The 18,257-nt window shown below is 52.3% G+C and overlaps 1 protein-coding gene across 1 annotated transcript in view; it reads right to left on the bottom strand.

The window, feature by feature from the left end:
• Nucleotides 1–4,729: 4,729 nt before the first annotated feature.
• SLC8A2 (solute carrier family 8 member A2) overlaps nt 4,730–18,257 on the bottom strand; it is a 40,213-nt gene continuing 26,685 nt past the window's right edge. Inside the window, exons 9-10 of the mRNA XM_070450640.1 lie at nt 15,096–15,374; nt 4,730–12,652 (exon numbers count right to left, since the gene is read on the bottom strand). Coding sequence (XP_070306741.1) covers nt 12,276–12,652; nt 15,096–15,374 — 656 coding nt within the window. The 3' untranslated portion in view covers nt 4,730–12,275. The remainder of the gene's footprint in view (nt 12,653–15,095; nt 15,375–18,257) is intronic.

The following is an 18,257-nucleotide window of genomic DNA, read 5'->3' as shown; positions in this document are numbered from 1 at the left end:
GGAGTGAGGAGAGAGAGGCAGAGAGAGACGCGCTCAGAGACAGAGACGGAGACCAGAGTTATGCCTCCCAACGCTCTGAGCTCGGCCCCCAAACACGGAGGGGGGGCTTGGACTCTTGAGCATAAATCTTTTTAATTAAAGAGAAGAGCAGGGGAAAATAGGAACGTCTGGGAGAGAAACTGATGTTAAAAGCCAGAGGCTAGAGGGGGGATGAGGGGGGAGGCTGGCTTTCTCACTCCTCCCCTGCCCCAGTGTGTCTCACCCAGACACACACACACACACACACACACACACACACACACACCAACCCAACTCTCTGGGACCTCAAGCCTGCTCTGCAGAGCCGTCTCCCTTCAGTGGTTCTTGGCTGGACCCTTGGACCCTTTGTCCCAGGCAGGGGAGGGTGCCGGTGGGTCCAGGCCTGGCCCCCGGCTGGCGGGTGCCCTGTGTTTGCTGGTTGTCTGCATCCGTGAGGTGCTGTGCGGGGCCCCAGTGTTCAGGTATCTGGAAGCCTCTTATCTGCTCTCGTGCCTTTCTCTCTGGATGTGTGTTTGGGTGTCCCTTCATGGCTCAAATGGTAAAGAATCTACCTACAATGCGGGAGACCTGGGTTCAGTCCCTGGGTCGGGAAGATGCCCTGGAGGAGGGCATGGCAACCCACTCCAGTATTCTTGCCAGTCCATGGTGTCACAAAGAGTCGGACATGACTAAGCAACTAACACACACTCTGGATATGTGTGTCTGGACGTGTTTCTTCGTGTGTGTGTGTGTGTGTGTGTGTGTGCATCTCAGCAGAGGCACAGACTCCCACATGAACACCAACCCTAGGAGGGGTTTCCCCCCTTGACCCCATCCCGCTCTCTTTCAGATGGGAAACCCCAGGCTTCAGCCCACCCCTGTTGATCTGGGGGACCTCCCAGGTCTCCCCAATGCTGGTTCCTCCAGCATGGCATCCAAGCTGTCAGTGGCTGGTGGGGAGGAACCCTGCCGGGAGAAGCTCAGCACTCCCGCATCTTCTCTCTTGAGCCTGCCAGCTCCCTGCCTCAGTTTCCCCTCTTTGTCCTCAGTTGTGTCCCCCTTGCCCCTCTCCCCCACTCCTGGTCTCTCTCGGAGGGTCTGTATCTCAGAGGTAGGGGAAGAGACGGTCCTCAATCAGGGGCCCCCTGTGGCTGTGTTTCTGTCTTGGGTGTCTGTCTTTCCAGCCGCCTGCCTCATCTGTCTCTCACTCTTCTATCTCTGTCTCTCTCTTTCTCTGGACGATCTCTCCGTGTCTCCATCTCCATCTCTCTCTCCTGCTCCCAATCTCTCCTTTGCTTTTTCTCTCCCGCCCCCGCCCTGACTCCGTCATCTCTGGGGACCCGTGTCTCTGGCCTTTGTCTCTGCACCTCTCTGTGCTCCCACCCCTGTCCCCGAGTTTCTGCCTTCCTGCACCTCGCTGCCCAGGCCTCTCCGAGACTCCTTGCCAGTTCCTCCCCCTGTGCCTGGCCCAGCTCCAGGAGAAGGAAACATTTATCTTGGTGGGCGCCCTCCCCCCCCAGCCCATGCCCGCCCCTCCTGCCCGCCACCAGGCCATCCATCACCAGAGCTGGTGACTCCGGCGGCTCATTTGTCACCCGCTGCCTGCCGCCCTGCCAAGCAATCATACCATTAGCCATGGCTGGGCAGAGGCCACGGGGCGGACCGGGCCTGACCCGGGCAGGGGAGGGGCCCAGGCCGCGACTCCCCGGTCCCCAACCCCTCCCATCTCTCTGGCCTTTCTCTGCTTTTTTCTCTGAATCTGCCTTCCTGTCTCCTTTCTGAGTCTCCCCTCTTCACTCCATTTTCCTCATCCCCCACCTCTCCCTTTCCTCTTGCACTGTGCCCTTGGCTGTGTGTCTGTCTGTCCATCTGTCCATCTGTCTGCATCTTTTTCTCTCTGCGTGTCTTTATCTCCATCTCTCTCACACATTCTCACTCTCATTTTCGATCTCTTTCCCTTTCTTTTTCTGTCTCCCCACCCCGACCCCCAGCCCCATCTCTCTCTCTCTGGGGACCTCTGTCTCTCCGTCTCTTTTTTCCTCTCCATGTCTCCACCTCTATGCCCCAGCCCCGGGTCCCTGAGGACTGTTTGTCTCTGCCCGTCTCTGTCCCTGGTTCTCTCTGTAACTCTCTGCCTCCGTTTCTCTCCATCTCCCTCTCTCCGCCTTGCCCTGCTCAGGTCCTGTCTCTCCATCTCTCAGCCTCTGGTTTGCTCCCATGCATCTCCAAGTGGCGGCCTCTCTTTGGCTTTGTGTGCTGGGTAAGAGGCCGGAGGATTCCTTTCAACCTGGGGCCGTCTCTGGCGGCATCTCTCAGCCTCTCCCGTCTTCCTCAGCGCTGCCTGTTAGGGCTCTGGTTTCCCTCTCCTGGTCCTCGTTCTCTGTCCCCTCCGGTCTTTCTCTGTTACCCTCCCCACACCCGGGGATGCTTTGTTGGGGGGGCCCTCCTTCCCCTGCTCCCTCCCTCCTGTCTTTTGTCTGTTCCCCTTCCCCTCCACCTCCAGGTCCCTCCTCTCCTGACCCCAGCTGTCCCCTTTCAATCCATCATCCTTGACATTTCCTTCCCTCCACCTTAGGGGGAGAAAATTGCAAGGACAGGGCAAGTCGGGAGGAGCTCGTGGGCAGGCGCCCTGGGGGCCTTCTCCCCCCTCCACCCCACCAGTCCTGAGTTGTCTGAAAGTCCTCCCCAGAGTCTGACTCCAGTCCTCAGGGGAATGGGAGGACACAGAGGAGATGCCAGGAGCAAGCCCATCCCTATTGCTGGGACTGCAGAAGCTGAGTGCTAAGAAGGAAGCTGGGGGTGCGGGGCCAAGGAAGGGGGAGACCTGGGCACAACTGTGCCCCCCTCCTTCCGTGGTGCCTAAGGAGCTTCCCAGTGGCTCAGATGGTAAAAAAAATCTGCCTGCGGTGCAGGAGACACGGGTTCGATCCTTGGGTTGGGAAGAGCCCCTGGAGAAGGGAATGGCAACCACTCCAGTTTTCCTGCCTGGAGACCCCCTGTAGATGGAGGAAACTGGCAGGCGACAGCCCATAGGATTGCAGAGTCAGACACAACTGAGCAACTAACATGCATTTTCCCGGGGGAAGAGGGAAGTCCCATCCACACCCCTCTGACCCAACAGCAGCCCCCAACACTGGCACCTGTGACTCCCCACTGAATGAAGCAGCCCTCCCTTTCATCAGCTGGGGTTAATAAAGATCCCGACTTCTTCACACCAGGTTGGGTTCCCAAAGAGGTTCTAGAATCCCCAGTGGACCTCACTGCCCATAGGAAGTGGGTGACCTATTCGTGAACACACCCCTCAATGGTTTCCTTCCCTGTCTCTCCTCCAGTATTTCCTGGAATCACCTTACAGAGAAGCTGGGACAGTGGCCAGCCAGGGACATGGTGGATGCGGGGGTAAAAGAGAGAGGGGAATTCTTCCCCCCACCCCGGCTATGATGGTTAATTGTATATGTTCATTTGACTAAGCTATTGTGCCCAGAGTTAAGGAGATTACCCTCCATAATGTGGGTGCGCCTCACCCAATCTGTTGAATGCTTTAAGAAAAAAAGACTGAGGTTCCCCAAGAAAAGGGGAATTCTGCTTCCAGAAGACAAATCTGTCTTCAGATTTGAGCTGCAACCTCGGTGCTTCCCTGAGTTCCACTGATTTTGGACTTTCCAGCCTCTACAATCATATAAGCCAATTATTTAAAATAAATCTTTTATTATCTATTTATCCATTCATCCTATTGGCTCCGTTTCTCATGCTACCACATGGATGGCCCTTGAAAACGTTACTCACACTGAGTGAAAGAAGCCAGTCACAAAAGACCACGTATTGGACTTCCCTGGTGGCTCAATGGTTGAGAGTCTGCCTGCTCATGCAGGGGATGCAGGTTCGATCCCTGGTGCGGGAAGATCCCACGTGCCATGGAGCAGCTAAGCCTGGGTGCCACAACTGCTGAAGCCTATGCTCCGCAACAGAAGTCACCACAATGAGAAGCTTGCACACCCCAACTAGAGAGTAGCCCCCACTTGCAGTAATGAAGACCCAGCACAGGCAAAAATACATAAATGAATAAAATGTAAACATTAAAACAAAACCCCACAATATCGTAGGATGCCATTTACATGAAATATCCAGAATAGGCAAATCCATAGAGATAGGAAGATCAGTGGCTGCCTGGGATGGGGAGGGGGTGAATGGGGAGTGACTGGGTATAGGGTTTGCTCGAGGGTGGGGTCTGGAGAGAAAGGTCTGGAACTAGACAGCGATGGCGGTTCCATGACATCCCGAAGGTATGAAAGGCCACTGACCTGTGCCCTTGAAAATGGCTAAAACAGTACATTTTATGTGAAGTGCCATTGCTGGCGTTTAGTCGCTAAGTCGTGTCCAAGTCTTTGTGACCCCCTGGACGAGAGCCCATCAGGCTCCTCTGTCCATGGTATTTCCCAGGCAAGAATACTGGAGTGGGTTGCCATTTCCTTCTCCAGGGGATCTTCCCAACCCAGGTCTCCTGCATTGCTGGCAGATTCTTTACCACCTGAGCCACCAGGGAAGCCTCAATTACAAGAGTGTGAAGTGTATTTTATCATAATTTTTTTTTAAAAAAAGTTCAAGATATAGAGCTCTATAGAAACTAACAGACAAGAGGCAGTGGTGAATTAACTCTAGGCATGGTGTATTAGACTCCTGCTGCTGCTGTAACAAACCAGCCCAACGTCAATGGCTTAGAACAGCACAACTTTATTCTCTCACAGTTCCAGAAGTTGAAAGTCCAAAATTAGTCCCCATGGGCCAAACTCCAGCAGGGCTGCAACCCCTCTGGAGGTTCTAGGGGACAATCAATTCCTTGCCTCTTCCAGCTTCTGGGGGCTGTGGTGTTCCCTGGCTTGTGGCCACATTGCTCCAATCTCCAAGGCCAGCATCTTCAAATCTCTGCCCCATCTTCACACAGCCTCCTCCTCTGTGTGTGGCATAATCTCCTGTTTGCCTCCCCCTTCTGAGGATCCATGCTGATCCAGGCTGATCCGGAATCATCTTCCCATCTTAAGATCCTTAATGTAATCACACCTGCAAAATCCTGTTTTGTCACATGAGTGAACACAGTCTCCAGAAATTAGAACGTGGATATCTTCTGGGGGTAGGGGGGTGTCTATTATTCAGCCTACCACGCACGGGTGGTCGCCAACAACTCCTCCCCTTCTTCTAGGCACCCTCTCCACCCACCGAGAGGTGGTGTCCATTACCCCGCCCCTTGAATCCTGTGGCTTGCTTTGACCCAGGGGACATGGCAGACACGGCCTTACAGCTTTCAAAGCAGCTCTCTTGGAATCCAGACACCATGCCACAAAGAGCTGACTTAGCCAAGGGGGCTCCAGGGAGAGCTGAAGTGGCCCAGCCCACAGACAGTGCCCACTGCCAGCAAAAGATGAAGGCACCCTGCACGTCTGAACCCCAGCCAAGCTCCAAGATGAACGCAGCCATACGGTGACCTCAGCCAACACCACCAGCAACACACAGAATCGTTAGGATCATTGTTTTAAGCCACCAAGTTTCAGGATGGTTTGTTGCTCAGTCATAAATAACTGTTATACACGGAGAGACACAGACGCAGAGGAGGTGGCGGGGGGGGGAGACTGACACTTGGAAACAGACAGATAAAGAGGGAATGCATGAAGACACAATCTAGAAAGCAAAGCAGACAGAGGGGGAATTAAGGAAATGGAGGAGACAGGGTCAAAGAGAGACAGAGACCTCTGGAAAGAGAGAGACAGGGTGGTGGGGAGGGAGACAGTAGTATACAGACAAAATACAAAAGAAAGGGAAACAGAAATCATCAAGAAAGACACGGGCTCCTGTCAACAGCCCCAGCTCAGCTTTCAGCTAACAGTCAGCATTAACTGTCAGCCACGTGAGGAAGTTATCTTAGGAATTAATGAGTTGCCTTCAGATAACTGTAGTCTCATCTGATAGCTGATCACAATCGTGAGAGACCCCAAGTTCACCCGGAGAGCCAGAGTGAGCTGGGGCCAACCACAAGATAATAACTTGTCATTTTTAAGTCGCTAAGTTTGGGGTGGTTGTTAGGTAACAACACGTACACAGAATGAGATGCTTGGAGTGTCACGGAAAGGTGGGTGAGGAAATTGAGGGATTAGGGGGAGGTTTTAGGCCGAAGATTTATTTGGATGAAATAGATTAAGGACTTGGGAAACTGTTAAGACAGATGAAGCAGAGGAAATGCGCAGTTCAGAGTCTGGGAACGTTAGAGGATCAGGACTGTATCCAGATGAAGACCTTAATCTCACAACAGGTGATGCACAGACTTAGACAACAAACTTATGGGTGTCAGGGGCAGGGGGAAGGGTCAGGGGAAGGGATAGTTAGAGAGTTTGGGATGGACATGTACACATGGCTATATTTACAATGCATAACCAACAAGGACCTACTGTATAGCATGTGGAACTCTGCTCAATGTTGTGTGGCAGCCTGGATGGGAGGGGAGTTTGGGGGAGAATGGATACATGTACATGTTTGGCTGAGTTCCTTCACTGTCCATCTGAAACTATCACAACATTGTTAATCTGCTATACCCCAATACAAAATAAAAAGTTTTTTTTTTTTTTTTTTTAAAGAGCAGGTGATACAAAGAATCTGGGGCTCTTTGGCATTAATTTCAGTGGTGATTTCATACCTAGAATCTGATTGCTTTTCAGAGCATCAACTCTACGAGTTTCTGCAAAGCTTTCTGCAGAAGAGACTGTTCATTGCTCCTCAACATCCAATCTCTCATCTTTCTTTAAAAATCCTCTATGACTTTTATTTTATTTATTTATTTTTCCTCTATGACCTTTAGCATGATGACTCAGAACTAAAACTATATTTTCCCTAGCTCTCTTCCAGCTCAATGAAGCCAGATGGTTCAGATCTGGACACTAAGATGTAGAAGGAAGCAATGCATGGAACTCCCAGGTCAAAGCCTTACAGAGGATGGTGGATCCGGCACCTCTCCTCCCCTCTCCCTCCTTCTGGTTGCATGATGACATCATGGAGGTGCGCCATCTTGGACCAAATAGATGAGGGTCATATTCCAGCTATGTCAGAGCAACAAGTAGAGCAGCTACTTTGCATGCTTCCCTGGCAGCTCAGACAGTAAAGAATCTGCCTGCAATGCGGGAGACCTGGGTTCAATCCCTGGGTCAGGAAGATACCCTGAAAAGGGGAATGGCAACCCACTCCAGTATTCTTGCCTAGGAAATCCCATGCACAAAAGAGCTACAGTCCCTGGGGTTGCAAATAGTCGGGCAGGACTGAACGACTAACACTTTCCTGAAATAGAGCTGCCGTACCAGCTGTGAACTGTTACACAAGAGAGAAATGAATTCTAATCTTATTTAAACCACTACTATTTTGGATCTCTGCTAGTTACATCTAAACTCATACCTAATTGCTATTAATAAAAATATGAATAGGAAGCTCTTATAGGGCTCCCCTGGTGGCTCAAAGGGTAAAGAATCTGCCTGCAAAGTGGGAGACCTAGGTTTGATCCCTGGGTTGGGAAGATCCCCTGGAGAAGGAAACAGCAACCCATTCCAGTATTATTGCCTGAAGGATTCCATGGACAGAGGAACATGGTGGGCTACAGTCCATGGGGTCACAGAGTCGGATACGACTGACATTTTACACTTCTGAGGGCTTACATAGAGCACCTCTCCAGGTTCCAGAAAGCAGCCTGGCAGGACAGGAGTGGGAACATCTTATCTTCTAGCCTCAGACTGCCCACCATCCTTGTCTGTTTCCCTACACTGTGCACAGCCTTGTTAATATCTCCTTTTCAACACTTGCTTAAGTCACCCAGTTCGGTGACATGGGCGTCCTGCGGTGTCTTACTACAGAGTCCTTGCCCTCATAAGTCCCAGCGAGAGACCACCACCTCTGGCACCCTGCTGGGCATCTGTTTCCCCCCACCACAGTGTCAGCCTGGGAAGAACAGGGCCCAGTGACATTTCGGTCACTGCAGTGTCCCATGCGTAGCACCAGACACAGGCAGGCACCCCATGGACAAGTGAATGAAGGATCCCAGGGTCTGCAGGGAGAGGAAGGCATACTCCCCCTTGTCTATTTCTTGTCCCTTGGGCCTGATGATTGAACAACTGAGACTCAGGTGACAAAGCAGTTCATGGGAAGTCTTGCATTTCTCTGTCCTTTTGAGGCTAGTTGTTCCTGGATGGGGTGTGTGTGTGTGTGTGTAAATGAGCAAGTAAACTGGAAAATATAACTATTCCCATCTACTAAGCTCTTATTTTGTTGTTCACTCACTAAGTCGTATCTGACTCTGGGACCCCATGAACTGCAGCACACCAAGCTTCCTTGTCCTTCACTATCTCCCAGAGTTTGCTTAGACTTAATGTCCATTGAGTCAGTGATGCCATCCAACAATCTCATCTTCTGTAGCCCCCTTACCCTCTTGCCTAAGCTCTTACTGTTGTTAGGTATTAGTCTAAAAAATATATATGTATGTTAAATACAATAATCATACAATTAAATACAATTTAATACAATCTTGTGAAACAGGGACTTCTTATTATCAGTTCCTATTATTATTAGGCACTATTAGTTCCTATTATTATTGAAAGTGAAATTGTTAAAGTCGCTCAGTCGTCTCCAAGTCTGTGACCCCACGGACTGTAGCCCACCAGGCTCCTCTGTCCATGGAATTTCCCAGGCAAGAATACCAGAGTGGGTAGCCATTCCCTTCTTCAGGAGATCTTCCTGACCCAGGGATTGAATCCAAGTCTCCCCCATTGCATGCAGATTTGTAGAGATAAAGATGGTTAACATCTGAGCCACCAGGGAAGCCCCATCTTATTAATATTACTATATTATCCCCATTTTCCAGATGAAGGAACTGAAGCACCAAGACATTAAATCATAATGCTATGTCATCTCCTATGACAAACAATTCAAATTGCTCCCAAGCTGCCCCTCGGAACCCCTTGCATCCAGGTGAGTAACATGGCGTTGCTAGTGGGGTGAATGGGCATCTGTGATACTCCTTCTTGTGTCCACATCCTAAGCTCTGGAGATGCCCTTCTTTGAAGCCAAGATCCCACTCCTCTCCCTGTCCCCAGGCTCACACTTTTCCCTGCCTCCGTCCCCGCCGTCCTGGTTCACATCTGGTCTAATTAGAGGTGTCCTGGTCCTGTTCTGCACCCTGGATGTCATCTCTGCCGTTCCTCGCTGTGGGACTTTGGGCAAGTTGCTTCCTCTCTCTGAGCCTCAGTTTCCTCACTGGTAGAAGGGAGTGACCCTGAGGCCTGATGGCAGACCGCGTAAGGCTGAGTCCAGCACAGTGCAGGCATCACGGCACTCCTTAATGCCCGGCGGCTGTTGGCACTGTTCTCACCAGCTTCAGGTCCCTTACCTTCAGCGCCCTCTTGCGCCACACCTCTCCCCACCTTGCAGGAAAAGCTCTCTCAGGCCCCATAGCTTCCTCTAGAAACTATTTCTCTCAAGATTCTCCAAAGTCTGATCTACGTGCTCTGACTCAGTTTCCCCACCTTCTACCCCCTCCTCACTCTACCTCAGTCTGACTTCTACTCCCACACTCACCCCTCAACTTTTCATGTCAAGATCTAAACCCAAGGGGAGCCTTTAAGCTCTCATCTTCCTCCACTTCTTCACGGCCTTGGGTCCTGCTGACCACGCCCTCATTCTAGAAACTTCTCTTGGCTTCAGGTGCCCCACTCTCCTGGTTTCCCACCAACTTCTCTGGCTTCTTCTCCTCGACAGGTCTCCCCCCTTCCATGTGGCCCTTAGGTGTTAGGGGTCCTCAAGGCACTGCTTTCTTCTCCTGCTACCCAGGCCCCAGGGCAGCCCCACCCCCTCCTGTGGCTTGGTGACACCTCCTTGCCAACAAACCCCAAGTCTCTCTCAAGTGCAGCTCCCTGGGCTGAGCTCAAGGTGTCCCCCGGATGTCTCTTCACCCTGACGTCCCCTCTAGATGTCTCACAGGCATCTCACGTTCGTCATGAACTCCCCTGAATCCTCTAAGCCTGTCCTTCGTACTTATCCCCACTTGGCTCTCCAAGCCCTCACTCTCTGGGTTGGAAATTCTTCACACTGTCCAGTCCCTCCCTCCCAGACCTACTCCCCACGTGTCCACACTCCATTCTTGCCTGTAGGATTCAACCACTTGCAAGACGACCAAACAATCATTAACTCACAAGGCTGGACACTTTTAAACAGGCTGTGCCCTTTATCGGGACACACACACACACACACACACACACACACACACACACACATCCTCTGAGAAGGTTACCTGATTTCTTTAGGAAACCCCCATCAACCCCAGCTCTCTTCCTCAGGCAACGCAGGATCCTTCTCTTTTGTGTTCCCAGGATACCCTATCATGTAGACGAGTTTGTGGCGGAGGGAATGGGGGCGTGGCTAGGGAAAGCTCCTTGGTGGCGAGGGGCCTTGGCCAGGGAAGCGCTTGGGTGATGGATGGGGGCGTGGTCAGTGAAGCTCCTGTGTGGAAGGGAGTGGCCTGGGAAGCTCTTGGGTGAAGGATGGGGGCGTGGCTAGTGAAGTTCCAGGGTAATAAGTAGGGGCGTGGCGAAGGGACGCTCTGGGCGGACCTTCAGAGTGGCTGGTGCAAGCAGGCGTGTCCTGCAGAAGATGCTGGGAACATGGAAAAACCCAGGTTACTTGGTGTATTTTCCAGTTGCCCAAATCTCAAAGACTTCATTAGCTCTCTCGTCGTGAATTTCAACTTCCCACGGGGAGGCCGCTTTTCCAGGCAGAATGTCAGTTTTATGGCAACTTTTACAGAAATCACAAAGAGACAGCGACTAGTGCTGATGAGCTGGGAGTAGAGAAGGGAGTGGGCAACAGGTCTGGGATATCGGGGGCGATGCACAACAGGAGGATAGGACACTAAAAACTGGTGGGAAGCAGGGTGTTATGGGGGTGCAGGGTCATCCTCAGGGTCCCAAGAAGTAGGCAGCACTCCTCACACCCCAAGTATGTCCTTTGGGCAGGAAACATCAACAGTAAGAAAATGTACATGGCCGACCAACAGATAGGTGGCCTCCAAAGTTAAAAACGCCCGCCCAGACCCCCCGACCCCCATCCCACCCTCCCACCCACCCCTGCTCCCCATCAGGCAGAGATGTGGCAGCATTTGCTGGCTTGTAGCATTGGTCCTCTGGGACCCTCGGTCTCCTCTTCGAGGGTCCTGCCCAAATTGGCTGGCACTGAGGGCAAAGTGAGCCTTCTAGATTGTCGGGGGAGATTGGCTATACTCCCATGGATCCCCGGCCTCCTCCCCAAAGCCGCTTCTCACGGCTGGGGGTGTCTGCTGCCCTCTCGAAAGAAAAGCCTGTCACCCCCCTTTTCCCCAAGTCATGCACCCTCCCACATCCCCCCTCCCCCAAACACACTATATACACACACAGGCCCCCTCCCCTCCAAGGCATGGCTGGGCTCTCAGAGGTAGTGGAGGCAAGTGGGAGCTCTGGAATGTGAGAAGTTACGGGTCCAAAGTGTGCCTCCTCCAGCTCTGAAACCCCAAACGTCTCCCCTTCCCTCCATTCTCCAAGCCTCGAGAATTAGCGTCCTCCCAAGGGCCTGAGTGGAGAAATTGGAGGTGGAGGAGGAGGGAGGTATGTCCCCTCCCCCCTGCACGCACCCACCTGTCCCCCTAACCCCCGAGGCCGACGGAGCTCCCTGAGGCTTGGGGGAAGGGCTGAGATCCATGACATCCTGGGATGGATCTGCCTCCTTCAAGGGCCCCTCAGGGAGGGCTAAGTTCTGAGGTCCTGGGGCACAGGTTCCTGGAAGGAGGTGGGGGTGTTCCTCTTGAGGACCGGGGGTTTATGGGATGGAGCAAGGCTGGCAGTCTCAGGAGAGAGATGGAGAGGGTCACAGATGGGGGAGGGTTCTCGGGGGAGGGGCCTCGAGGTGGAAATATCTCCAGGAACATAGCCAGTAACTAACAGGGAAAAGGGCAAGAGTTGCAGGTAACTGCAGGAGCTGTTCTTTGTAGGAGGACCTGGGGAGGCCCCGGATAAGAAGAGTGAAGGCTGTTAGTGGGGACGGAGGACGGGTGGAGGCCGGTGGGATGGGGGGGGGTCGATCACGTCCCTGGGGAACGGGCGACCGAGTCCCCCGAGAGGAGGTTGCATCTCCGGGGGACAAAGAGGATGCAGTCCAGCACGGATGCAGCGGTCTCGAGGCTAGAGGCCCAGTCCCTGTGGAGGGCCCTAGAAGCCCCGGATGTGGCAGTAAGCTTCGAGGCTGGCGAAGAGGATGTAGAGGAACCAGAGGCCCAGGAAGAGGGCGGTGGTGGCGAGCTTGGGGCCGCGCGGGCCGCCCAGCTCGCCGCCGATGTGCGGCCGGCGGCGGTAGAGCAGCACGGCGATGCCCACGAAGGCGAAGACGGTGAAGAGCGTGACGGAGAAGGCCAGCGTGCCGGTGCGCACCTCGAAGGGGCGGCCCTGCACCGCCCAGTACACGGCGGCCACCGACCAGGCCACGCCCAGGCCCAGGAACACGTTCACGGCGTTGGAGCCCGTCACGTTGCCGATGGACGCGTCGGCGCACTGGTCCTGCAGCGCCGCCACCTTGCTGGCGAACGTGTCTGCGGGGCGGGGACACCGAGGGTCAGAGGGCGCTCAGCGGGTGACACCCTCCCCTCATCGCAAGCATCCGTCAGTCACCTGGTTCCCAGAGAGACCCACCAGCACCCCGCTGACCCCGAGGATCCAGCGTGGTCAGAGCTCCAGCAGAGGGCCCCATGGATTCAATATGCCAACTGAATCCTCGCCCCCAAAGCCACCAATGGGATGTTCCATAGAACTAAGGTGGTGCGAAATGGTAGACACCAGACTTTTCCCTCTTCTGGAGTTCTGTGCCCTTGATCCCACCCAGGGGGCAAAGTGAAAGTGTTAGTCGCCCAGTCGTGTGGGACTGACTGTTTGCGACCCCCATGGGCGGTAGCCCACCAGGCTCCTCTTGCCCGTGGGATTCTCCAGGTAAGAAAACTGGAGTGGTCTGCCATTTCCTTCTCCAGGGGATCTTCTCCACCCAGGGATCGAACGTGGGTCTCCCACATTGAGGGCAGATTCTTTACCATCTGAGCCGCCGGGGAAACCCAAAGTCAGTTGCTAGACCTGTACCTGCTGCTATAGACCTGGTCGCCTGTTTTGTTATGGAAGGTGTCTGCATCCAATGGAATGCACTACCTGCTCTCTGGAACTCATCATTTGTCCTAGGGGACTCACTGCCTGCTTTCTTAGGGGTTGGTCTGCATGCAATGCACGATCTATGCATTGCATGCAAGATCTGCATGCAGTGTCTGGATCCACTACCCACTCTCTGGAACTCAGTACTTCTATGGGACCTGCTTCGTGATTTCTATCAATCCTCACCTTAGTCTATAAAACCCTCTCCCATCACCTGTCTTTTCAATGCCCTGCCACATTCTTTGTATGGAATCTATCATCTCGTTTTTACCATTTCCCACCACCTCTATGGGACATCTCATTATTTGCCTTGGGGCGAGGATTCAGTGGACATATTCAATCTCTGGGGTCCCCTGCCTAGTTTCTACTATTCCCCGCAATAATCTATATTCTACGGGCTCTGCTGCTTGCTCTGTGTGGGACTTGCTGCCTGCTTTCTGTGGGGATTTGTTGCCTGCCTTTTGTAGAACTCAGTCTACTTCGTGTGGGACACACTGCCATATTGTTGTGGAATCTACTCTATTCTGTAGGGCCCGCTGCCTACTTTCTCTGGGACTCGCTGCCTGCTTTCGATGGGAATCATTACCTGTTTCCCATGAATCGTCTCCTGCCTGTTTCCACAGGGCCGGTCACCCCATTGCCACCTGTCTGGACAAATGTCAGGCCCCACCCACACGGCACCTCTTGCCCATCAGTTCCCCGCTTGGCTTCTGTCAAGCCTACAGTTTCACTTCTCCAGCCTCCATCCATTTCTAGCTATCTTGCTAAGTTTGCAGGTCTCTAGAGTGGAGGACAGGCCTCAGAAACATTCACCGTGGTGGCTTTCTGCAGGCCCTACCACCTGCTTTCTGGGCCTACAGCACCACCACCTGGCTGGTGAATGCATTTGATGATGAGGAAAAGAAAGGTGTCAGGCTCTGAGCTTAGTTTACTGCCTCCTGTAGGAGTTTCGGTCTGTGCCACCTGGTTTCTCAGGGACCCTCCCTCAGATCTGGGGGGAAGAAGAGATTCCTGGCCATGGTGATTCAATAGAATATATGCTGTCATCTCTGAGTCTTCTTTCTATGGCATTTCTCCCCACATCTGGTTTCTGCTCGGCCCCTCATCTTAGTTAAAGCTTTGATGGCTTTAACTGGCCTGGTTAGAGCCTGGTGGCCTGGTTCTGATCACGCCCAGGAATGGAGGTCCATGGAATCTCCATCTGGTTCCTTGGCAGGGGGAGGGGAGGTGAATATGAATATCTTGTTTCTATGGAACTCACTGCATGGTTTCTATGGAGTCCCCACCTTTTTTCTATGCCCCTCCCCTTCCAACACCTGTCTCTTCAATGTCCTGCCACTTTCTTCTGATAAAATCCATCATCTGGTTTCTATCCATTTCCTACCGCCTTACTTCTATGGGACATTCCACCTGGTTGCTTTTGGGGAGAATTCAAGTCACATGGCTCAGTGGTAAAAAAAAAAAAAAAAAAAATCCACCTGCCAGTGCATGAGACGTGGATTCAATGGGCCAGGAAGATCCCTTGGAGAAGGAAATGGCAACCCACTCCAGAATTCTTGCCTGGGAAATCCCATAGACAGAGGAGCTTGGCCGGCTACAGTCCATGGGGTCACAAAAAGTCAGACTCGATTTAGTGACTAAATAACAACAACAAATTGAATCCATGGGCTCCCCCCACATAGATTCTATTATACCCACCTTCCTATTCCCAAGGCACCCACCAGACTTGGTTCTGTGTGATTCTTCCACCTTATTTCTGCAGGACCTTTCTCCTAGGCTCCTCTACCTGCCTGGCTTCTCTGAGACCCTCCCCCAGCAAGTGGTCTCCCGAGAGGTTACCGGGGATGGAGGTGCCCAGGGCCACGAAGACGACAGCGTTGACAGAGTCCTTGAGGCCAACGGTGCAGCCGAAGTGGGAGGCGAGGTCCCCGATGAGGGCGGTGAGCAGCCCGATGACCAGGATGCAGACGCCGAAGCAGGCCCAGCCGTGGCAGTACTCGGTGGGGGGCACGCAGGCGAACAGAACCTTCCAGAACACCGTCAGGAAGTGCATGACGTAGTCAAAGCAGGACGGCAGCCGCTCCTCCCGGGACCCGTCCTCCTCCTCCTCCTCGTCCCCTGTGGGCACACGACCCAGCTGGGGCACACGCCCGTGCCTCCTTCCTCGCCTACAGAGCCCCCCTTCTGTTCAGCTTCCAGACAGTCTCACTCCCAGATGAATTACTTTCCCAGAATCCCTTGCAGCTAGGAGACTGTCTGGGCCCAGGTGAAAATATTTACTTTCCCAGAATCACCTGAAGCTAGAGGAGGCCACATGCCCAGCTAAAAATATCCAGTTTCCCAGGATTCCTTCTGCTAGGGGTGGCCAGATCCCTAGCTAAAGATATGGCTTTTCCCAGAAGCTTTTATGGTCACTAGCAGTCATGTCTGCACCTAGAAATATTCACTTCCTCTGATTCATCACAGCTGACGGTAGCCACATGCTCAGCTAAAGGTGCTCAATTTTCCAGAATCCCCTGAACCTAGAGAGAACCCTGTACCCAGCTAACATTAGTCACTTCCCCAGAATCCCTTGGGGCTATCAACAGTGCTGTCCTCAGATAAAAATATTCACGTCCCCAGAATTCCTTGCAGCCAGCAGCAGTCATGTCCTCAGCTAAACACTTGCTTCCCAGAATCCCTTGCAGCAGGGACAACATGACCCCGTCTGGCCAAGAGACATAAACAGAGGGTTTCTGGAAAGCTCTAGCTTTCCCGATAGGGGTACTGTTATCATGGATGTGTTCTCTGAGTTTTGTAAAGGATGCCTCATCCTAAGTTGTTTGTGTCACCTATGGTGACCGAATTTAACCCACTTTTGACCTGCAGTGATTTGTGTAATGGGAAAGTGCAAATGAAATGTTTTCCTACCCTCACCCAAAACTGATAAGCAGAAAGCAATGAATGAGAAGCGATGAACACACTTGAGTGTGCCAAGAATTACATCTGGAGGGGTACTGATAAGAAACACTGTAACCCCTGACCAGTGGCTCAGAGCGAGTCAGGGAATAAAAGACCAGCGACCAAATAATGAAGCCACTTTCCATGGTCTCGCTCATTGGCTCCTTGGAATGTCAAGGAGCAGAGGACAGCTGGTGGCCATGGAGGCAGACAGAGACGGGCGGATTTGGGGATTGGGGTCATATATCCCTTTCCTACTTTTCCAGCTCACATAGCCACTTGGCTTAAATAAAATAAGTAAAATGGAACTGGCAATTAGAACAACTGGAATCTCAAATGCAACAGGCACTCTGCTCCTTCCTGTTTCTGGGCCTTTTTTCCCCTGCCTGAAATATGGACTTGTTACCCGGAGGCACAGCAGCCATCTTGCAACCATGAGGGCTACAGCTGAGAATGGGAAAGAGAACTAAAGAAGGAGCCTGGGCCTTTAATGAACATTACTAGGCTGCTGCTAACTTTTTATTGCCTCCTACAGATTTTTTTTTGTTGTTCCATGGGAGAAATAAACTAGTGTGCTTAAGCCACTTAAGTCGAGTTTTCTGTAGTCTGTCACTGAATGAATCCCTAACTGACCACGTGGCTCAGGTTGGAGCAGGGAGGGCACACTCTTAGGAAGGAGGGGGCCGCTATCTTTGCATCTCTTGGGGCTTCTCCCTTCCCTGTTCCAAATCCTGCCTTAGCTCCCCATTGCTCTCAGACCCAGGCCCACACTCCCACACTTCCAGTACCCACAGGCTCTAGCCTCTGCTTACTTCTCCAGCACCTCTCATCTAGAGGGAGCTTTATGAGTATGCTGTGGTTCTGGATCTGACATTTTGGTATCAAATGTTGGATCTGCTGTGTGATCTTGAATCAGTGTCCTAACCTCTCTGAGCCTCCAAATAGCTATTTGAGAAATGGAAGCAATAAGTGGACCTGCCTCGAGAAGGCTGTGATGATTGTATGAGTCAGGCCCTGTGATGTGGTCTCCATGGGACCCGGCACATCTCCACTGCAATTATTATTGTTCTTGCCATTGCTGTTGAAGGCCTTTTCCAGTGCCTGGGGGGATTCAAAGATGCTCAAAACCAAGTCCAGCCTGCAAAGAACATTCCACCGAGAACAGGAGGTAAAGGAAATACAAAAGCTCCTCTAAGTGCAAGGTGGGACATGATTCATCCCCTAAGGAAGCGAGAACCAAAACGCTTTGTGTTCACAGGAGGAACCAAAAGCCATTTGCGGAACAAGTACAAAATGATCAAGCCCTAACCCGGATACTCTGGGGACACTCATTAAATGAGTTCCCACAGGAAACGGACTTCAAAGCTGCCTGACACTCAACCCATCTTCATCATTATCATCATCACAGTGATTATTGTTACTGTTATTATTATCACTACTTCCTCTAATCTAATCACCTGCTTTCTACAGACTTGAGGCCTCTACGACCACCATCTCATGTCCATGGTTTCAGTTTCATGAACCCTCTTATGTTCACCATGTCCCTAGAGACATTGTTCTGGCTTCCCACTGTTCTTGAAGCTCAAATTGCTTGCCACATCCTCCAAAACCTTGCCTGACCCATCTCCTGCCAATTTTTAATTTTATTTACTTATTTATTTGATCGTGTGGCATATGGGACCTTAGTTCCCCAACCAGGGATGGAACCCATGCCCCCTGCATTGGGAGCCCAGAGCCGTAACCACTGCACCACCAGGAAGTCGCTCCTGCCAGTTTTGACAGTTTCAGCTCATATCCCCTCCCACCCTCTCCCACTTCCTTCCATAGGCTGTCTCTCTCCAGAAGTGTCCCTCATTTAAAACATTCCACGGCTCCTCATTGCATCTAAAATGACACCCAAGCCCCCTCCTGTGGCCTCTAAGGCCTTAGGGGTCTGGACCCTGCTCACCTCCAACCTCATCCCAGTCCTCTTCTTCATGCCTGAAACCAGTCACCATCCCCAAATGTGCCATAATCTCCCACATTTCCATATGCAACATTTCCCTCCACCTGGCACTCTCT

Source organism: Odocoileus virginianus, chromosome 20, assembly GCF_023699985.2.
Source record: "Odocoileus virginianus isolate 20LAN1187 ecotype Illinois chromosome 20, Ovbor_1.2, whole genome shotgun sequence".
NCBI lineage: Eukaryota > Metazoa > Chordata > Mammalia > Artiodactyla > Cervidae > Odocoileus > Odocoileus virginianus.
This window is presented reverse-complemented; position numbering and strand designations above follow the sequence as displayed.